This window comes from Medicago truncatula, chromosome 4, assembly GCF_003473485.1.
Source record: "Medicago truncatula cultivar Jemalong A17 chromosome 4, MtrunA17r5.0-ANR, whole genome shotgun sequence".
NCBI classification, from domain to species: domain Eukaryota; kingdom Viridiplantae; phylum Streptophyta; class Magnoliopsida; order Fabales; family Fabaceae; genus Medicago; species Medicago truncatula.
Window position 1 is genome coordinate 1,492,189 of NC_053045.1, and position 18,957 is coordinate 1,511,145.

The 18,957-nt window shown below is 33.2% G+C and overlaps 2 protein-coding genes and 1 long non-coding RNA gene across 4 annotated transcripts; all 3 read right to left on the bottom strand.

The window, feature by feature from the left end:
• Positions 1-1,946: 1,946 nt before the first annotated feature.
• Positions 1,947-5,981, bottom strand: LOC25491216 (double-stranded RNA-binding protein 3). Of its 2 annotated transcripts, XM_024782241.2 has the most exons (6): positions 5,772-5,981; positions 5,318-5,632; positions 4,479-4,726; positions 3,350-3,560; positions 2,867-3,254; positions 1,947-2,297 (listed from the first exon to the last, which is right to left on the bottom strand). In XM_024782241.2, the coding sequence occupies exons 2-6, from the start codon at positions 5,391-5,393 to the stop codon at positions 2,258-2,260; spliced, it is 963 nt and encodes a 320-aa protein (XP_024638009.1). In that variant the 5' UTR covers positions 5,394-5,632; positions 5,772-5,981; the 3' UTR covers positions 1,947-2,257. The 2 variants fall into 2 exon arrangements, with proteins under 2 accessions (XP_024638009.1, XP_039689539.1); XM_039833605.1 differs by having other exon boundaries at positions 5,318-5,981.
• Positions 5,982-7,258: 1,277 nt separating this feature from the next.
• LOC25491217 (ubiquitin-like-specific protease ESD4) lies at positions 7,259-10,195 on the bottom strand. The gene is made up of 9 exons (XM_039833610.1): positions 10,136-10,195; positions 9,562-9,660; positions 9,375-9,461; positions 8,420-8,509; positions 8,225-8,314; positions 8,006-8,146; positions 7,783-7,907; positions 7,645-7,711; positions 7,259-7,561 (listed from the first exon to the last, which is right to left on the bottom strand). The coding sequence occupies exons 1-9, from the start codon at positions 10,193-10,195 to the stop codon at positions 7,442-7,444; spliced, it is 879 nt and encodes a 292-aa protein (XP_039689544.1). The 3' UTR covers positions 7,259-7,441.
• A 4,351-nt stretch (positions 10,196-14,546) lies between these two features.
• LOC120580260 (uncharacterized) lies at positions 14,547-16,412 on the bottom strand. Its single transcript, XR_005645960.1, has 5 exons — positions 16,151-16,412; positions 16,039-16,064; positions 15,546-15,923; positions 15,353-15,433; positions 14,547-15,187 (listed from the first exon to the last, which is right to left on the bottom strand). It is a non-coding gene; the product is annotated as an uncharacterized lncRNA (long non-coding RNA).
• Between the last annotated feature and the right edge of the window lie 2,545 nt (positions 16,413-18,957).

Below are 18,957 nucleotides of genomic sequence, written 5' to 3' on the forward strand. Positions count from 1 at the left end.
TCGTTAGGATGAACCAATAATCCCAAGGCTTTTATCTTTTCTTTTATTATTTTCTTTTAATTAAAAATACAAACTTTTCTACCTTCTAAACCTTCAGTCTAATCATTATTTAAAGTTAATTGAATTCCTAACTCCTTGTCGGAACGATACTCTATTTTTACTACTTCGGTAAGACCGTGCACTTGCGGTTTTATCCCATCAGCAGGATGAATTTGAAATGAGCATGATGAGAGAATTAAAGTTCTTTCTTGGAATTCAAATTAATCAAAGCAAAGAAGGAGTATATGTTCATCAAACAAAATATACAAATAAGCTTCTGAAGAAGTTCAAGCTAGAAGATTGTAAAGTGATGAACACTCCAATGCATCCAACCTGCACCTTAAGCAAAGAATATACTGGAACTAAAGTAGACCAGAAGCTATACAGAGGTATGATTGGTTCTCTGTTATACCTCACTACAGAGTTCGATGAAGAAGGAAAATGTTTCTAAAGATTTTCATGAATTTGATAAATGAGTTTGATTGTGAGTTACATGATGGTGGTGGTGTTTATTCCAGATTTAAAGATTTGATTATATGATTTTTTATAAAGTTGAAATGATGAATTTTTGTAAGGAAAAAAATTGGACTAAAAAAAAAAATTGTATTTTTTTATGAAGATGAAAAGGGAACAAGATGATAATAGAAGTTATCCTATGTTGTGAGACCACGGTATGCCATGTGTGCTTTTTAAATCCAACCGTTGATCACCAATCTTAAATGACACGTGGAAATGAGGTAACAGATTTTGCAAAATACTAACGGAGAGGACCAAAATAGCAAACGACATAAGACTTATGGGACCAAATTGAGACACTTTATAGTTAGGGGACCAAATTAAAACCAAAAATAAGTTAAGGGACCAAATGATATATTAAACCACTATAAAACTAGTGTGTCAACTGTTTCTCTATTTTAGTAAACTGAAGAATCAAGTTTTAATTGCTTGTTAGAACAGTTTAGGCTTCTCATATATAAATACGCTATAAAATAAAAAATGCACTATAAAATTAACTACAGGATAGTTTACTTAAGTATTTTCTTCACTTGCTTTATCTCAAAAGTTATGTTATCATATTTATTTATTCTAATGAGAACCATTTTGGTTTTAGATTATGCCAGAACTTAACATTACATTCATCATGAACCATGGTGCTTTCTTTAGGGAGAAAAACGTGAACAAGTCTAGGCATCTCATTTGTCATGTGGATAGTTACAATCTTTGGCTCATGCACTGTTGATATGTTTGTTGTATGTCAGGTAAGATTGTGTACTTGACTCTGTTTTTTGGATGCTACAGTTACTATAGTTACTATAGGGGTGGTTGGTTTTGTTTTTAACAAGAGTAAGAATTGGTTTCTTGTGTTAGTATAGGGGTGGTTGGTTTTGTCTAATTTTACAAAAACAGTATTTAATATTTCACCAAAACTAAACTGACATCGTGACTTGTAGACAAAATTTTAATTGTTACTTTGAATTTTTCATTTTTGCCACAGATTTTGCTTAAATGTTAAATCTTTTGATTTCAGTAAAGTTCTTTGTAATAAGAAAGAGAAAATAAAAAGCCAGAGATGATTTTTTATGAGACTAGTTTGAATGGCACTAGCCACACACTAATACAGAATTGGATTTACCGCAGTTACAGCAGGACACCGTAACTGATTTAGGCCCTCCAGTCTCAAATCGGTGGTTAAGATAGGTGAAGTAGTGTTTGAAATCAATCATCCGATCACAAATCTATGGTTGAGATCCATTACAACATGAAGCCATCACTGTAGAATCTCTACAGCATGAAATTTGGATCCCACTAATATTGCAGCTTTCATTCTATATTTCATAGCAACCGTCTCTATTTATCTATCAATATCAAAACATAGATTTAGCACTCTAAATACAAGCATACAATGATAGATTCATGCTACAATATTAAACTTTTCAGCTGCACTTTAACAACAATAAGCAGTAACACATTCCCCACAACTAGGAAAAACTTGAAATTAACTTGTTACAACATAGCCTAAGATCCAACATCCAAACTGTTACACATTTACTACTTAAGAAACAAGACTAGGAAGTCATTAACTAATACCAGCAAAAGTAAATAAGTTAAAACACCAAACACATTACTAAGTTTTTTCCGGTCACTGAACAAGAAATTTAATCCTACATTTTTACATAAGAACTATCATTCAAAGCTTTCCACCACACTTCCCAAATTGCTACTGTGCCACACAAGAACTATCATTCAAAACTTTTAACCTGCAAATTTTCACAACCGAACATCAATTAATCATAAGGCACGCATCCACAGGCAAAAAACCAAGATTAGCATCCACACAAACAAATATAGCAGCTATCTTAAGTCGCTCAGAACCCATTATACAACCACTAAAATATGTGTTGGACATTGCCCTTCAATACATAATATTAACACAAACTTTGTTTTACTGTTTTACCCAGACACAAGCTTCTGTGCACCAATACTCAAGTTACTCTAATGAAGCATGCATGGATAATCCCATACAGATTAATAGATGATTAACTTTTCTATGAAAGAGGTATATTTGTTCACCTCATCATGAAGAGGAAAAAAAAAAGGTATATATAGTAATACTTGGTACTTATTAAGTCAGCATAAATTGAACAAAGACAAAGCAATGAGATTCATATGGACAATGTGAACTTCAAGCATTATGGACAGACATGGGAAATATGCACACAAAGCAAAATAGTTTTGTTCTGTTTGCAGGAAAGTAACAAAATCACAGAGGAAGCAAAAGAAACACCGGATAATATGACAAAATGAAATATAGAAAATAGATACTTACTCAGCTTCTATCCGTGCCTTCTTGTTAGCCTTGTATTTTAGCCTTCGACGCCTTTTTGCACTCACACCAGTATCAATAGGAAGTGCAACACTTGGTTGCTCAGGCTCATTTGAAGACTTTGCAGCTTCAGGTGTTGGTTCATGTGTTTGCATCTCAGGCTGTTGGGATATGGAAATAATTGGGCCAGACTCAGGACATGCCATTTCAATCTCATCCTTGTCTTTAGCACCAGATAGCTGAAGAAGCAAAGAAGAACGTTCAGAAGATTCCTCGGGTAAGACAAGTACACTATCACATGTAGATTGCAAGGCTTTTGGTTTGATGGAATCTAAGAGTTCGGCTTTTGTCTTGATTATCTGAGCAAGCAAAACCCCCGAGTTAGAGTTACCTGCATTGGATATTTGATTAGTAAAAAAACTGCATGCCTAACTTTAAATCTAACATTAGTATTATAATTTTGCAGTAAAGGAGTCGAAAGGATACCGAGGATTGAAAGAATAGCTGCACGAGCTGCTAATTCCTCTGCATCGTTTTTTCTTCTAGCTGCAACTCCAGTGTAACTTGTACCATTCAAATCCAGGGTACATAGAAAATATGGAATCACCTCTATGTACTCCACAGAGTTATATGTAGGTAGTTGTATTCTCAGCTTCGAAGCATAATCATTCAGCACGGCCTTGCAAAATGTCACTGCCTGAAATATAAAGCATACAAGAAGTCTCATAAGATTCTTAAAAAGAAAATAGTATTGAATGATAATACAAGACCATGCCAATTGAAACAGCCAATAAATTTAACTTAAACCATCATTCAGAAGTGTTATTTCACCAGCAGTCATCACTTATTTACGAAAGCATAAGATATTGATAACAGTGATGGAAACTCCGGTACCATGGGCAACAAAATATAATGCTAATAAATATACTTCTTTTTAGCAAAACTATGAATTTTTAAATCAAAACATCTTATATTATCTGTTATTCCTTCATTCCAGCAAATTTAAAGAATCTTCAAAAGGATGTAATTTAATGTTGTCACAAAAGAGAGGCATATATCCAACAAAAACATAAAAGGCAAAAAAAAAAAAAAAAATCTTGCATATAATCCATTAAAACAGACAAGGTCCATCCTGGCAAACAATAACAATGGGTAACATATTAGTAAAAACACGTCAACTCTTCCGACAATGTTTTTTTCGATATATTGAGAAATTTCATTATAAAGAATGAAAAAAACCTGCTTCTAAAGAGGGATAAAAGACATGTTAAAAAAAATGAAAACAAATTCTTCTAATTACACAAGACACAAGTTAGTTTGTCAACCACAAGTAAACTTTGTAAAGTCATCACAGAACAACAAACATAACAATCATACAATGCTGTCAAATAGCGCTTAAAGCGGCACTATATCATAGGGAAATTTGAACAAACCACTATTGTTATGTGATACGCTGTTCAGTAAAAAGTTTTGTCAAATAGCAGCTATATGGCACTATAGCATAGTGATATTCGAAAAAACCAATATTTGTCGCGATCCGCTATTGACAACATTGCAATCATAATAGAATATTCACCTACTAAAATTGATAATCAACGATATTGTCGTAACAAACCTCGCTCATAATAGAGTATGCCTCGTCTTTAATCTTCTTGGTAAGGTGCTCCAGCGCGAATCGAGAAACTTCTTGTTCAGCAGCTTTTCGATGGAAGAAAGTAAGTTGCGAAGTGAAAAACAAATCACCCACCATCACAGTTGATTCAAACGCAGGTGCGTGGGATGATCCCTTGTTGCGCACAAAAAACTCAGGAGATTTCATTTTTGACCTCAAAGCAAATTCTATCAAATCATTTTTATATGTTGCTGCAAAAAAACAACATAACACAACCATTTCCATTACATTAGATACCACTCTAACAACAGAAATACTCAGACTGATAAAACCTCTATAACAACAAAGACATTCATAACTTGAACATTTATCATTATAACAACAAAAATTTCCACAAAACCCTATAACTAAACCATTTTACCATACTAATACCACTCTAACAACAAAAATAATCATAGCTTATAAAAAAACCACTATAGCAACAAAATTATTCACTGCTTGAAAATTTATCATGATAACAACAAAAATATTCATAGTTAGAAAAAGAAAAGAAAAAAAAAACACTATAATCATAGCTTGATCATTTATCATCAAATCAACAAAATTTCCATAAAAACCTATAAAAAAACCACTTCATCAAACTAATACCATTATAAATACAGAAACATTCAAAGAATCATAGCTAAAACTACAAAACAGAAAACTATTTTTTGTCAATTTCATTTTATTCATAAAAACAATCCAAAAAGGTTATCTTGATTTTAACAAACCCAATTTCATATCAAACCGAAAATGAACAAAAATGAAATTTTGAGACAAACCCAGAAAAATTGATGACTTACGAGCAGGGGAGAGATGTGGATGAAGTTCAGGTGAAACTGACGTTCGATTCTGCGGAGCAGAAGATGAAGAAGCCATTGATGAGAAAGAATATGAAAAAAATTGGGATTTGTGAGTCACAATGATAGATTGCACTTCAGACTTTCAGTGCCGTTTCAACTTTCAGTTGTACAAACTACGGCTGGACAGCGGTGTCGGAAATCGGTCTCAAAACCTGAAACCGCAGAAACCCACGGTTGCAATTCCTAGAACCATTTTCGACCAAGGTCTACTCGGTTTAAGCGGTAAAGCGGGCGGCTTTAATCGGCTTTAATCTTCTGCAAGATCACAAAATCCATGGAATATATGCTTGTGCCATATAGAAACAGATATCACTAACAAAACTCAAGTATCTAACAGTTGAATATAAACCATTCCAGTTCAGGAAGCTAAGAAACATGATTAGAGGCAACAAACCTTTCAGAGTTCTTCAAAGAAACACGATTTGCAGGAGATTGAAGGTAAGGGATGGTATGGGTTTACGATTTATGTAAATGGAAAAGGGTTTTGTGAAGCAAGATGATGGAAAATGGATGAAGGTTTGGTCTTTTCACCCTCAGATCTAGAGAGCAGCGGCGCAGCAGAAGAAGAGACAGAGAAAACTAGGGTTTTTTTTTCTATTTTGAATGATATATATCTTTGGGCTGTAGCTGAAATTGGGCTTATGTTATGGGCTGAACTGATGAAGGAAAATATAAGCTGAAGTTGGACAGACGCAAAATGTTTGACCCTTATAATAATATTAGTTGTGGTTGCAGTCTGTTTACACCAGATGCTTCCAACACTAGTTCTATTAGTTCACTTATATCCAACAAAACTGATTGAGACCTTTTTAATTTCACTAACTTCTGTCTTCAATTTGTGGTCCATATAGAATTAAAAATATTCTGAGAGAATGTTTTGAACCATTCTTTAAATCATCTAAAGTCTTTTTTTTTTTTTTTTTTTTTTTTTTTTATAGCTTCTATATTCTTTTATTAATTGAAAATTCCATGATAGTACACCAACTTCTAATAGTGTCTCATCATCACTTGTCTCGCATAATTATTTTTTTAGCATTTAGAAAGGTCATAAACAAGAACCACTGAATAATTCTTATATTACTACTCATGACAGTGGTAGTTTGCTCACTTATGCTCTAATGGATAGTAATTAGTTGCTCTCATAGAGAACTAAAAGGAGATAGTCATTAGTTGGATACAATACTCAACGAAAATCATGATAAGTTGGCTTTCAAAAGTGACAATTGATAAATTCAAGTTTTAAAACTTTCTACAGATAACAGGACATAAGTATCAGATTAATAACAAAGGACTTCAGTATACAAAACATCTTGATCCATCAAATCATATGCTCATACAATACATTCAAGCAGACCGGAATTTACATCGAAAATTAAATTATGACACAACATTTGAGATAAATTGAATAATCTAAAACTGAATATGTAATTGTATTCTAAATTATGTAGAAAACTTAATCTGTTATGATGCATGTATGCAATGAAACCGTAATTCTAAAGGTTCCAACTTCACCTAAACTTTAGAGACCTAAAAAATCACAAGGAAAATGCATAACCCTGCACTGAAAATTGGGCATACCAGCCTCAAAACTAAAGAAAAACCAATATAGCTGCCAGAAACACCTCAAAAATCATAAAAGTATGTGCTCTATACTGCAGATCCAACAGCAAAAACAAGGCAGAACCTACACTTTGCTCTTTATATCATCAATGATTGGAGAAGCAGTATTTTTTTCTTCCTGTTTCAAATAATTTCCAATCTTACCCAATCTAGACTTTAAGATATTACTTACTTTCATATGAAATGTACTAGCCAATGACATGGTGATTAAAGCACGTCACTCACATTACAAAAAAATTGATTGAAAATACTCACGCAAAATCAGAACCAACGAATTACTTAATAATAAAAAAAGGAGATTTGACATTAATAAGCTGTCAAAAATAAGACGAAAGCAAAGTCGAAATAGAAACTAGTCAACTATACAGAGTTGTAGAAAACAAATAAAATCCTAGTACCACACTAAAAAAACAAATAAAGTTGAATTCAACAACTACAAGTGACTCAGTTGATTTGTTCGACCCTCCTTGACTGTTTTGCAACGGCCAAAGTTGTCTCATTCAATAAGTTTGAAGGATCCAATATCAAATCCAATGCTATCCTGAGTCTTGTACCTTCATCTACCTATAACATACATATCATATTTATCAGTAAAATTTACGTAAAAGCTAAAATACAAAAGCAATTAAAAAGGAAGTATCTCATACATAAATCTGATACTCATTTGTGCCTTTTTCAATCATCCACTTTATGACCCATATTCCACAATCATTCCTAACATTGAATTTCATGATTAGATAACATATAAGAAAAATAAAAAATGAAAATAAATTTGAATTACGTACGAGTTAGTTGCTTGCATTCCCAAATTATTCGGAGTGACTAGGCTAAATTCGGATATGTTCGATTTATTTCTTGTCCAAGTCATATAAAAAGAGGAGTCCATGAGGAACTCTTCCATATACAAAGCCTAAAGCCAACAATGTTTGTTAGTGATATGATATAAAATTTGTTTTGAAGGCATAAGGAAATCTATAAACATACATAATTATAAGGATATAACTTTACCAGTTTCTTAATGCTTCGCATCCTGTCAGCACGGGCTGAATGACTTGGAAGTGAGTCAAGATAAATTAACTCCTTTTTGTCAAAGTCGATCACAAGCAGGAACCAATGTGAGCATTCAGAATCATGCACTGGTAAAAATATCTGTATACATTCACAGATAATATTTAGGTGAATATATTATACCTATGTGTCGTGTAATGATATTGTTTTGTAAATTACCTTTGAAATCTTATCGAAGGTCCCCATAAACTTGTTATGGTATTTTTTCAACATGTCCTGTGTTTGTGCCTTCCATGCCAGCACATATTGCTATGATAGACAATATTTTTAGTGACAATTAGATATATGTGAAGTAGTATAATAAAACAAATCTAATTAAATTAATAGGCGATAGAAAATTATGTGAGTTTGTACCGAGAAAATGGTCGGCAAAAACCAAATTCCTCTTTTTGTCATTTCATTCTTTGCTTGATAAGTCAACATACACACAGCTAGATTTATTACCTGCAACAATGTGAAGATATTATGTTAAAATGTATATCATATATGCCAAGCATTTTCACATTTAGATGGTTCATAACAGTCAGACAACAAACATCATGTTTGAAATAAAAATTGCTCCAATGAAGAATATTCATCCTTTTAACAAAACTGTATTTGGACCTTTTCACATATGCATCACTCTTATAGAAGATACACAACACAATTACTAATTTTGGTTTGAAGAATACAAAATAATTAGATCATGCATTACCTTTCATTTAAAATCCTTATTAGTTTTCAAAGCAACATATATGCATTAAACTAAAATATTCACGTAATCTCATACACTTTCTAGTCATTCTCAGAAATAAATTTTCAATCATGTATATCAAGTTCTCATCTATCTACCATAATATGCATATTCAAAACATGATTTTCTAATCATAAAAGTTATCATATGATGATAATCATGAATTAATGCAACACCTAACTAAATCATGATGACAGTACAAAAATGAAAATGCCGATAAAATTACATGCAGAACGTTATACAGAACTATAGTAAAGAATTGCTTACTTTCAGTTCAATGTGCAGTCTGTACAAAACATTATATTGAAGCATATTCAAATCAAATAAATAAGTTCTTATATTAATACTCCATTTAAATGCCAACGTATTTCATGATTCAGACTAGTAATATAATGTTTCAAAAAAATTATAAGATCTTGTTTCATCTGTCATTGTCATATTTCAATACCATAATATATATATTTGATAGATAGAAACTGAGACCATATACAGGAAGAAAAATAACTGAATTTGAAATTTCAGAAAGAAAACAATAGCAAATGGAAATAATGTTAAAAACAAAAATAAGATTACTACGTCTTGGTCAAGCATTTCTCTAGGCTTCAGACACTGTAGAACCTCTCTTGTTCCTTCACAGTATGGTATGTCTGAGACAATCAAGACCTGCTTGTTGCAAATACAAAAAATGAACAGTTTATGTCACTCCTAATGTTTATATTTTTCTAAAAAACAATAATATTAAATGAAATGTTAAATGTATGACTAACTCATCAGTTGAACGGCCAAACAAATAAGATGCCATATCACATTCGTCAGAGTTCAAAGTCATTGCCTTCACTGGTTTAAATACCGAAGACAGCCACTGCATGAACATATGGCATAAAAAAAATTAACGACGAAAAACTATAATAACAATTATACCAAATGAGTAACATAAAGGTAAATTACTTACATTAGGAATAAAAGGTCCATATAATTTACTGTGAATGTCTTGGATTTTTTGGGATCTAATGTAGAACCCAGTTGGAGTGCTGGTTACGACAAGAGGGCTGCTGCCATTTTTGTTTTTACCTGATGGTAAAAACACTTTCCGAAACATTTCCTTGTCAACTGGTTCGCAGTCCTTATTGCCATCTTCCTTATCAGGATTGACACGACATCGGATTTGGTTGGTGCATGAGGTTCTTCAAAATCCCTTTCATCTCTTCAAAGGATAGCTCCATCTTAGTCATTCTTTGTTTTAGCTCCTGTTCACATGTCAGAAAATTTTTCATAACTACATGTGAAATGCATATAAGAAAGATAAACCGTATGAATTGATACTACAAATGAATTACCTCATATTCACATGTTGGATTCCAATCTTCTGATATTTCTTTTCCTCTGTTTGAATCCATATTTATGTCTTCTTCACTGCAAATTCAATCAATAAGATAAATGACTTACTTGCTTTGAAATATATATATATATATATATATATATATATATATATATATATATATATATATAATCACGTGTTGCTCAACATTACAAAAAAATCACGTGGTCAACAACTAAATGGAAGTTGAGAAAAAAAGAGCTAAAAAATAGGTACACATAAGCTTTTTGAGAAAAATACTAAGTCAAAATTAACAAAACAAAGGTACATGTGGCTATTTTTTTCGGAAAGGAAGGTACATGTGGGTTAAATTATCAAGAGATATTTACCAAAATAAAAACCAATCAAATAAATAATAATAATAATAATAATAATAATAATAATAATAATAACTTTTACCCATGCTACATAGATAAATCAATTCAACATAAACAATACTTTAGGATTATCAAATATATATGAACTGGTGAAGAATGTATATAACGTTTAAGAGTCATCAAATATATATAAAGTTCCTGTTATTTTGATGAAAGTTACAACAACTTATTGATTTAGATTATAGAATTAGATCAAACTACAAAACGTCCATCATTCTCGTCTGATGCATTGTAAGATATTGCTAACATGATTTAAGAATTCTACAGGGTTATAGTATTATGAACATAAACAGTAATTTAAGTTGCGGCAACGCCCCAATTTAAAATATAAAATGACTACAAACATCAAAATGCTGATATATTTTTAACGATATAATCCTTTTCTGACGCGTTGTATGATCAAGCTCAACGACATAGGTTATGTACATCAAGCTCAACATCCATTTGCGTATACTTGTTTACACTCAATTAATAACTATTTTATGCACCACAGAACGATCCTAATGTTTTCGATTGATCAGCACGAATTTCACACCAAATACGACATGCGCATGTAAAAGGCTGGTTTGTACGGTGTCTGACCCTTTATGATAACCCACCGTAAAACAATGTCTAACAAACAGATATGTCACACGTATAAAGTTTTAGGAAAATTGATCAAAGTTACGGTGAGACCGCAATTTATAATATATAAGCAGTTCATACATAAAGCGCCAACCATTACAAAGTTCTTGTAATATAAGCTGGGAAATTGATCAAAGTATCGGTGAGGCCGAAATCTTGCAAAAAAACTATCTAATGGACATATTATACTGAACACAACCATTGCAAAGTTCTTGTAATATAAGTTGGGAAATTCAACAAAAAACGAGCACTTGCGCAAGTTTAAATTTAACGGAAATAAGATAAATCAGTATATTGGTCCAGCAATATGATATTGCACTTTTAATAATAATAATAATAGACAAACAAATCACAATTATAAGGAAAAAGATGAGTACCTATCTGGTACCAAATTCACAAAAGGTCTTCCCTGAAAAAACTGCTCCTTTTTTTTGTCTGAAGAGGGTGACATAGTTGATCCATTGCAAACCTCCGTTCGTCGGCGTTTTATTTCAACTATGGCTGAATGAAAATTATACACATATTTTTGTTGTGTCAACTAGCGCGAAAAGTATGCACATATATAAAAGAAAACAAGAATCTGAAATAGATTCTAATAGTCATCTCATATCTTCTTCACAATTGACTCATACACACATATAAATTGCTCTCTATATCTTAGCAAATGTCTTTTTATATAAGAACTTTAAAATATTTTATCATTATAATTATCAAAGTAAATAATGAAATGAAAATGAATTCTTCAAAAAAATAAAGAGTAATGAAATGAAGATCAAGTAAAATGGTTTTACCTCTTCAGAAACAAAGAGTGAAGTTGTGAGGAAAGGAAGGTGAAGGTAAGAGTGAGGCAGCGTGTGTGTGCATGCTAAAAGTAGAGGGATGCCCGCCCAATGTATAATTTTTGTTTTTTTTTTAATGTAAAATGTTTTCCCATGAATTCAAGCCATTTTGCACACGTATGAGTGGTGGAGCTAAATTTTAGCTCACGATCTAATTAACTTGGTTTTAAATTTTCTCCTTTATTATCACTTTTTAAATTTAATTTTTTTTTCCTACATTTTGAATTAACGAAATATACATATATAAGAAAAATGAATAATACTTCAACGAAGGATAAAAAAAAAAAAAAAACATGGTTTGGTCTCAGACTGTATTATTTTTTTATTTTATTTTTACTTCAAAATATAAACTATATATGAAAATATCCCCTAAATTCAATACACCTAAGCAAATATGTAAGGATGAGAAAGAAGTCCTAACATGTGATATCTATCAATTATCTTAAAAGTGAAGGATTCCCTATGCTCAAATAAGCGGTACAACTTAGATGATACCAACTTTGTTGGCAACATCCAATGCATCATAATCTGGAGTCAACAGAACATAGGCTTTCTTTGTACCATCAGGCCTGATCAAAGTGTTAACTTTCTTGGCCTGATTATTGACTCTATACTCAACAAATCATAAAATGTTTTGATACAAATTGCAGCCATTGCATACAACATTTGGTTTGCTAAGAATCTAATCATTTTTGAAGATAGATATTTACCTAAGGAAGAAATAATCCAGAAAGCAACCCACAACATCAGTGAGTTCCAGAGTGCTACCCTTCAAGCACCTAACTCAGATCCGCTTCAACCCCTCCCAGCTCGTTGTTCGGTTTGCGTTCGCCATTCCAAATGGACCAAACCAGATCCAGACTTCGTGACAGCCAACAGTGACACCAACCTTCATTTCTTTTTTTGTTTCTTTTGGTATAATATATTATAATTGTTTCCTTCTTAGGTACAATCTACCATAGCTAATATTCTCACAGCAATGGCAGAGAGTATCTTCATGAAAATCTACAACAAAGATTCTATGGTATCATCGCTAACTCTGATTACAATCAACATAATTAATGGTATGTCCTACTGTTGTCATAGACAAGGCCAATGAAATAAAACAGAAAGCATATTGAATGGGGATAAACAAATTAGCAAAATTTGTAAGACACTAAAGTAATATACAGTTTTAAAAAAAGATAAAAATAATTGATGAATTACATTCATGAGTGCCGGATTCCATTCAACATACTTCGGAATTTGTTTGTGGATAATTTCTTGACAGGTTTTTTAGGATCACAAGAAATTTCAGCCTCTGCTAGTTTGTCTATGTTTTTGGCATAACCAGAACTAACAATCTTTTTCCGTGCACTATTGCAACTTGTCAATGACATTAAGATAGAGATTAAGAACTTTTTGTTACCTGAATTTCCCTCTTCTGGATCAAGCAATTGCAGAAGCAGGGCTATGTTATGATCATCTTGAACAAACCTCTTTCTATTTCTAGGTACTGTGACGATGCCGGAGAGTGCTTCAGCTGCCATTTCACGAACTTCAAATGATTTCGCATTGAGAAACTTAACAAATTCTGCCATAAAACCGGCATCTCCCATTGCTTTCTTAGCTTCTTCGGATGTTCCAGATAATCTAAATGCCACTTTCAAAGCCAACTCTTGAATCGAAACTTCACCGTGTCGAACATAATATAGCAACTGATCCACAAAACCATAACTCATTAAAATACTTACAGAGCTATTTCTAGGTACCATGACCATACCAGAGAGTGCCTCGGCTGCCACTGTTGGCTTTCACGAAGTCTGGATCTGGTGAGGCTTTTGCACGATTGACTGCGGTTTCAAAAGTGATAGGCTTTTGCACGATTGCACGAAAAAGTGATAGGTATGGTGAAGAATCAGGAGGATGAAGAATCAGGAATGAGAAATGTGAGGAGCAACAACACTGCGAGGATGAATTTATAGCCAAGTGAAACCAGCCAATGTGAGGGTAAAGTAAATGAAAAAGGGGGAAAAATCTGCAAACCTGACCAATGAGGCGAAATCACAGACGAGCGCTGACAGGAGAAGAGCAACTTTCAGTAATATCAGAAAGGGGATTCCAGGAGGACAAAATAAACCTGCAAACCCACTAAAATTTCAAAAAAATAGCAGCAGCCGTAGCCACCACCTAGAAACACACAGAACGCAGAAAGATGGCAGGTAGTCAGCGCCAAACGCGGAGAAGGCCAGATTCAGCTGGAAGCGTATCGCACGGTAAAAGAGCACCTTTCAGTAATATCAGAAAAGGGATTCCAGGAGGACAAAATAAACCTGCAAACCCACTAAAATTTCAAAAAATTAGCATCAGCCGTAGCCACCACCTAGAAACACACAGAACGCAGAAATACGGCAGGTAGTCAGCGCCAAACGCGGAGAAGGCCGGATTCAGCTGGAAGCGTATCGCACAGTTAAAAGGGTGACTTCTCAATTGTAAGATTTATAGATTGCTCAAGAAAAATTGCTCAATATATAGCAGCATCAAGTGTAAGTAAATTAGAATAGTTTATAAAAATTCATGTTTCTAACAAATGACATCAGCATACATGTTCTCTTAAAAAATAACAATCAAATATATAGCTTCAGTGATTCTTTTTCTCATTAATTATGGGTCATAGCCAACTACTAATTAAAATTAAGCCTATCTGATCTGACTACAACTCTAAATAACCAAGACCAGGAATGAATCAAGCTTTGTCCTGAGTACCAATAACTATAACTCCAGGATATCACCTATAATTCAATTAAAATAAGAATAACCTTTTCGCCATTATACATGACCATACAATAAGCCAAATATGCAAGTAAAATGCAGGCCTACTTCACAATAGCAGAAACACGCTACAACCAGCACCAAGTCCGCTAAACCGTAACTCAAACTATCTTAAACTATATTATACTTGTAAAATTGAATCTCGTCTTGCAAGATCGACATTTGACCATCCTTAAAATCCAGATCAACCTCAAGCATATCAATGTGTTCCTGTAGTTGCTTGATTTTTGAGATTAACAGCTTAATCTCCTCTTGGCTTTGCATCCATTTCTCCTCCAGTTGATCTCTATCTTCCACCACTCCCCTCAATATGGATAATTGCATTTGAAGCCAGCTTATATGGTCATCCATCTCCAACATCTGTTACAATAATAGAACAAGAAAATACGGTTAGCAACAATAGTCAACACCTTGAGCTGTTGGTCAGATAAATTTCAATATTGGTGACAAACTTGAAGTTCAAGATTCTTCAACTCTTCAAACAGTCTAACATGAAATTCTACAGTTAGAAACAATAGTCAACACCTTGAGCTCTTGAGAGTGCAACTTCTGTCTTAGTAAACTTATTACCAAACGCTCCTCTTCAAGATCAATAGTTGAAATTTCCTATACAAGAAAGGTTAGCAACAATAGTCAACACCTTGAGCTGTTGGTCAGATGCTCTGTCAGCAATTTGATGATATGGATCACTAGATGGAGATCTAGTTGGATCTTTGACCTGGAAGGAAGCCGAGGAGATTGACCAGCTCCGTCTTAGGTTTGGACCAGAGTGTAGATCAATTTTAAGCTCTCTAGATTTGGAGAAGAAGCCATGGTCCTCCCTTTTTGGCTGAGCTTCGTTTGCTCCACTATAAAAAAATTCATAGTAACCGAACAGCATCGAGTTCAATCAATTAAATCACACAATTCAATTACATTTCCAAAACATTTTAACCATACCTGCTTCAAACTCGCAAATATCCTCAAGCTGCTTCTGCAAATCAGGATTCTTTTTCTTCATCTGATTAAGCTCTTCATTTTGAAGAGTATCCAACGCTTTCTGTATCACCGTTTTCTTCGGATTAAACTTTTGCAACGCATTCAGCGGCCTATTTTGCTACCCAAATCACAAAAACAAAACAATAACACAATAATTCAACAAATTTTTACCATAAACACAGTATAAAATACCAAATCAATAGAAACTAATTGAAAGTGAAAACAATTTTTACCTCATTGACGAAGTTCATCACGATTGCTGAAAATTGAATTAAAGAGCGAAAATGTTAGGTTTATGAAAGGAAACGAAAAATTGAGAGAGAGATGAGTGTGTGATGAGAGTACCTTCAGCGTTATCGGATTTTGGTTTTGGCGGGAGAAAAGGAGAAACGAAGAAACGAAGAAATGGAGCCATTGTTGGAGATCGGAAGAAAATTCTGAAACCGTTTTTCTTTTCTTCTGTTTCTGAGAAAAGTGAATGAATGAAATGGGTATTTGATTTGATAATGAAAGTGTTGACAAGGGTATATGAGCTTCTACGACGTTGTTTGTTTCGTGAGTGAATGAAAAACGAGCCAAGTGTATTTTGGTTTCTATGTTTGAAAAATGTGAAACTAGTTTTTGAAATTGAAGACTCGTAGTATTAAGTTTTAGGTTAAAGTGAACTTTTCCCCCCTTAACTTTCAAATATTTGTAATTTTGATCCTCTAAGTATAAAAACTACAATTTTAGCCTCTTAAGATTTAACCCCCTTGCATCTTTGGTCCTTTTGGTCAATTTTGACCGAGTCAACGCTTAAGTGGCATGCCACGTGTATAATTATTGATTTTTTAAAAAACTAAAATGCCACACGTGTATATATTGAATTAAAAAAAAAATTGAAAACAAAAAGAAAAACAAAGAAAAAAAGGAATTGAAAAAGGATGGCACGTTGCTGATTTGTTTTGAAACCTTTGGGAAAAGAAGAACCATCACCGTTCTTCAATTCTTCTCCTAAATCCAAAATCAATAGTGATTGTGTTACCGAAAATCCTCGTAATCATCTTTACAGAAAATGAACCTAAAAATCCATAACTCTTTCATCACAAACTCTCATGCTCTTCTCTCTCCTCGCCCGCTTTTTTCCGGTGATTTACCAACTCTCCGGTGAAGCTCCGGTGGCGTTGTTTTCGTCGATTTTGCTTGATTTCTAGCTGTTTTCTCGATGCTCTTTCATCCTTCTGTACAGATCGAAGCTCTCTCATCCTCTTGTAACCTGTAATCTTAAGTTTCATTTGTAGCATTTTCCGTTACGGTGGAAGTTTCAACGATATGAAGGGAGAAATTGTGGTGGTGGGAGAGAACAGAAGGAGAGGGAAGGTGCTGGGAGAGAACGGTTTTCTTCATGTTTTTTGGTGTTTTGTTCTTCTATGATTTTGCTTATCCTTCTCCTTCATCTTTTTCACCCAGAAATCACAACACTTAAAAATTAAACCCAAACTAGTTTCATCATCATCATCATCCAACATTAACACAAATTAAACCCAAAAGTAAGTTCATCACTACCCCATTAATGAAACCCAGGAATTAAAAAATAACCACAATGAACATAAATCAAAACAACTTTATTTTTTCTGATTTTTTAATTTTTTTTCATTTATTTAATTTAAAAATTGATTTTTTAGTTTTTTTATTTTTTTAAATTAATTAATTACACATGTGGCATGCCACTTAGGCGTTGACTCGGTCAAAATTGACCAAAAGGACCAAAGATGCAAAGGGGTTAAATCTTAGGGGGCTAAAATTGTAGTTTTTGTACTTAGAGGGCCAAAATTGCAAGATTTTGAAAGTTAAGGGGGGAAAAGTGCACTTTAGCCTAAGTTTTAATCAAATTTTTCATTTGCTACAAATTTAAAAATGAATACATCCAATCTAACCATGTTACATAGACATTATTAGGGTTCTTTTAGAAAATAAACCATAAAAATGACATTTCTGGAGGCATTGGACCTGACCCAGAAATAACCCAATCGGAGATACATTGTGGTAAAACATAAAAAGAAACAATTCTAATCAATCCTAACAAAACAAACTTTCATCACGAGAGCAACCCAGCGAACCTGCGTACGGAATCGAAACCAAGTTACAAAAAAAAAACATGACGAGAGAGCAACATTAGGATAAAAGAGGGTTTTAAAATTGGCGTATGGATCGACCGCCAGCACGGTAAGTCGGTAACAAGTGGAATTGCTCTTGCACAACATATACATCCTTAGACCCAATTGGAGCAGGAAAGGGTTGCTCTATCTGGTTAGGTGATCTTATTGATTTAAGAACTTCACAACATGGACAAGACCTATACGTTTGAATGGATTCTACATATATCGGTAAAGATTTTAAAACTATTTATATATGTTTGGATGAGGTAATAGGAAATTTTTATGAAGTTTTAATTCAACTCATTTCAAATCAAACAATTCAATTGAATTAACTTCAAATGATTTTGTCTAAAATTGAGTAATAGAAATTTTCAGTGATGATTATCAAGAGTCGAGTTTGCCTCATACTGTTGATCAACTTGAAGACAAGCCAAAACCGCCTATGAAGGTCGGCGAAAATCATTTCCATGTATCGTCTAACTACATAGAGCCCGATATGTGTATGGTGGAGGTTACTTCTAAAGAAGATCAAGATCCCAAAAGATATGCTAATGAAAAGGTAGATTTTGATTCTAACATCTTTATGCCTGTGGTTGTCTTTATAAAATATGAAAATATTGACTTAACAATTAAGAAGTTTGAAAAAGAAATTTCAAGTAGAATTTACCCTAAGGCTGAGAATACTCTATTGGAGTTTTTGCAAAGGAATTGTAGTTCAAATCAAGAAGTTATTCTTTTGCAAAGATGCAGCTCCGTTTTTTATGAAGCTGATGCCAAGTCATTCGAAAAAATCCAATGTGAAGATCAAATTTGTGAAGCTAAAAACCATAGAAAATACCGTCGTATGGGACGTTAACTCAGTGTTGTATGATATTTAGAGTTGAATGTCCTCTGCATCTTCATCAATTGTGAAATAATCCAAATTATCCTTAAGAAAATGAACGAGTTAAAAACAAGAAGAAGAAAAAAAAAGTATAATCAAGGAATTGTCTGGTCTGTGGAGGAGGTTGCGGT